Source organism: Hibiscus syriacus, unplaced genomic scaffold (genome assembly GCF_006381635.1).
Source record: "Hibiscus syriacus cultivar Baekdansim isolate YM2019G1 unplaced genomic scaffold, ASM638163v2 tig00117021_pilon, whole genome shotgun sequence".
NCBI lineage: Eukaryota > Viridiplantae > Streptophyta > Magnoliopsida > Malvales > Malvaceae > Hibiscus > Hibiscus syriacus.
Genome location: NW_024063527.1, coordinates 455467 through 458789, shown reverse-complemented (window position 1 = coordinate 458789; position 3323 = coordinate 455467). Strand labels below are relative to the sequence as shown.

The following is a 3323-nucleotide window of genomic DNA, read 5'->3' as shown; positions in this document are numbered from 1 at the left end:
GATAGTGATTGAATTATTTATTTACGTCAATTATCAACACAAACGATGAACAAATATATGAAAACTAAATGAATCAGTGGGTTAAAAAAAAAGAAAACAAATTTGAAGAAAACACAAGTAGAGCAAGGCAAAGGGAGAGATGGGGAGGGATTGATGGTGACTTTTACTGCTAACAGTGATAGTTAACTAATTAAATTGATGTTCAAAAAATTGAAAGAAAAGGAAATATTGGAATATAACTATTGTTTGACAAGTGTAATCTTCCAAATCTGATTTTGAATATTCAAAGGATTTATAATGTTATACTATTAGAGTATTAAAACGATCAATAAATTAAACAATTAAATATTTAAGTCATAATTACTAAAATCGCATCTCAAATCATTTGTGTAAGAAAAGTCATAATATATACGTTAAAATAACTATACAAAGTAGAAGCTCCGAAATTAGTTCAAATGTAAATCAAAATAATAATAAAGTTTACGATCCAAAATATAGTAAAGCCTTATGAATGTATGTGTTCACTAAAATCAATCAGGGTATTGTGCTCTATGTAAGAGTATTGAAAATCTCTCGACGACAATGCTCCTTTGACACGAACATAATCTACTAGTATGTACACGAAAACAATTTGAACGTTGAGTTTTACAAACTGAATGGTATACATCTAGTAGATATACTTCATATAATTCATAAACATAAATACGCAAATCAAAGGTAAAGAAAGAGACATGAGTACAATCATCTTAACGTGTTGACAATCGAGTTAGGCTAAATTCTCTTCTAATTTACACGTATTACTTTTAATTTGCTTGTTTGGGAAGAGAAGTAGTGAAATTGTGCTGTATCTTAGCTATATCATTGATCTAAAGTTCGTGTCCGCCAAATAAAAAATGTGATTAAAGTAGTTGGAAAATGTTGATGTGAAAACACTTTATCAAGTCGTTGCCGAGTATGTTGATGTTTTCAAACAAATACGCGTTATAATCTTTACTCTCTCTTTTTATCTGAATTATAATCATCAATCAAATAATGTCTATTTTAATGTCTATCTTTTGAGAACGTCAGAGTAAAATATGCATGCAGATTTGAAGAGTCTACGTGTTAGGTAACCTGCCCAAAGCCGTAGCTTTTAATGAGGATGGAAAAAATTGTGTATATAAGGCAATGGGGTCTGTTCCCAACCCAAAACCCATAACATAACTTCAATTCTTAATACTAAAATGGGTTGTGCTTGTTGCTTTTCTAAGTTGTGTTTGTCTTTACTTCTCCTTGTGGTTGTATTGGGAAGCAGCGATGCTCAACTTTCGACCAATTTTTACTCAAAATCATGCCCAAACTTGCTTTCCACTGTCAAATCCTCTGTGAGGTCTGCTGTTAACAGAGAGGCTCGTATGGGTGCTTCTCTTCTTCGATTGTTCTTCCATGATTGCTTTGTCAATGTAATTCTTCTTCTAATCCCCCTAGTTTATATTTCATAATTTGACTTGGTCCTGTCATTTTAATATGATTTATCATGGTAGGGATGTGACGGATCATTGCTACTCGACGACACGTCGTCCTTCACCGGAGAGAAAAACGCTAATCCGAATCGTAACTCGGCCCGTGGATTTGACGTCGTCGACAACATCAAGTCGGCAGTTGAGAATGTTTGCCCTGGTGTAGTTTCTTGTGCGGATATCCTGGCTATAGCTGCTAGAGACTCTGTTGAAATTGTAAGTCCTCTTAGTAAAAGGTTTCAAATAAGCAAGTAATTGGGGAGAATAACCCTGTTTTTGATCTGCAGTTGGGAGGTCCAACCTGGAATGTGAAACTTGGAAGAAGAGATGCTCGAACGGCTAGCCAGTCCGCTGCTAACAACGGAATTCCTCCGCCCACTTCGAACTTGAACCAGCTCATTTCCAGGTTCAATGCTCTCGGACTTTCCACAAGGGACTTGGTTGCTTTATCCGGTTTGATCTCTCTCCTGCAACTACACTTTATGTTTGAACTGTTAGCATAAATCGAGCATAAACGCGGCAGAAAAAAATCTATCATAAATACCTTTCACGTATTTCCTCATGGCATAATCAATATCCTGAAGGTCTCGAGTGTTCAGGGTCACACACAATTGGACAAGCAAGGTGCACATCATTCAGGGCTCGTATATACAACGAGAGCAACATTGACACTTCCTTTGCTCAAACAAGGCAAAGAAACTGCCCAAGAGCGACCGGCTCAGGGGACAACAATTTGGCACCCCTTGATGTCCAAACTCCCACGTCTTTCGACAACAATTACTTCAAGAATCTAGTCGGTAACAGGGACTTCTCCACTCCGATCAACAGCTGTTCAACGGCGGATCAACCGACTCGATTGTGCGCGGTTACGGTAACAACCCGAGCTCCTTTAACTCGGATTTCGTCTCCGCGATGATCAAGATGGGAGACATCAGCCCCCTAACGGGATCAAGCGGAGAGATCAGGAGGAACTGCAGAAGGGTGAACTAATGATAAATGGGGTTATCGATGTGCTTTTGCCTATGGGAACTAAAAGAAAATAAAACAAGTGGGAATTTTGTTTCCTTACAAGCGGTTGTTTGTTCGTGACAGTTAAGATTATGAAATAGGTTTTGTGTGTCTTTTGTGTTTAATTTCTTCCACAAGTGTTCAATGGCTTAGGTCTTGTTGCTGGGACTTTGTTATAAAAGAAGTAATAGAAATATAATTATTCCCATTTATATCTTTCAAGTTAGAAAGATCGTTTTTTTACATACAAGTTCCAAGATATCGACATGCACATACACCTTACAGATATAATTATTTAAATTCGAGTTTTATAGGTAGAATAACATTTTATTTTATCATTCAATGATTCAAAACCTATCATATTTTTTCTTTTGTTTGAATAAACATGCACAAATTGTATGAACAATAATGCTTGAACTCAGATCACTTAAGGAGATATAAAATCCATTATCATTGAGATCGTTAAATATTATTTTTTATATTTAATAAATAAAAATATTTAACATATTCATATATTCAAATAAAATTTTAAATAATTAAAATTCGGATATTAATAATAAAGGTGATAAACAAATTTATCTTTTAGTCCAAGAGTCCATTCTCACTAAATGCTAAACAAGGCCACCATACATGATCTTACCCATTCAGTCAAAATTGAATCAAAGCACAACAACTGTAATGTTAAAGTTATTTATTTTTAGATTTAGTATAGGATTTTATTTATTTATTAGGTATTTTACTAGAAATTTATGTACATTTCTTTTTGTTGATTATAATTTCATCAATTCTAAATTCAAATTATGTTTTTTTTCTCGA

General features: G+C 34.5%; 1 protein-coding gene across 1 annotated transcript; it reads left to right on the top strand.

The window, feature by feature from the left end:
- Positions 1–1203: 1203 nt before the first annotated feature.
- Positions 1204–2539, top strand: LOC120195800 (peroxidase P7-like). The gene is given in 5 exon segments (XM_039197724.1): positions 1204–1442; positions 1524–1715; positions 1787–1952; positions 2099–2296; positions 2299–2539. Coding segments are annotated over 5 exon segments (966 nt in total). The 5' UTR covers positions 1204–1223; the 3' UTR covers positions 2490–2539.
- Positions 2540–3323: the final 784 nt, after the last annotated feature.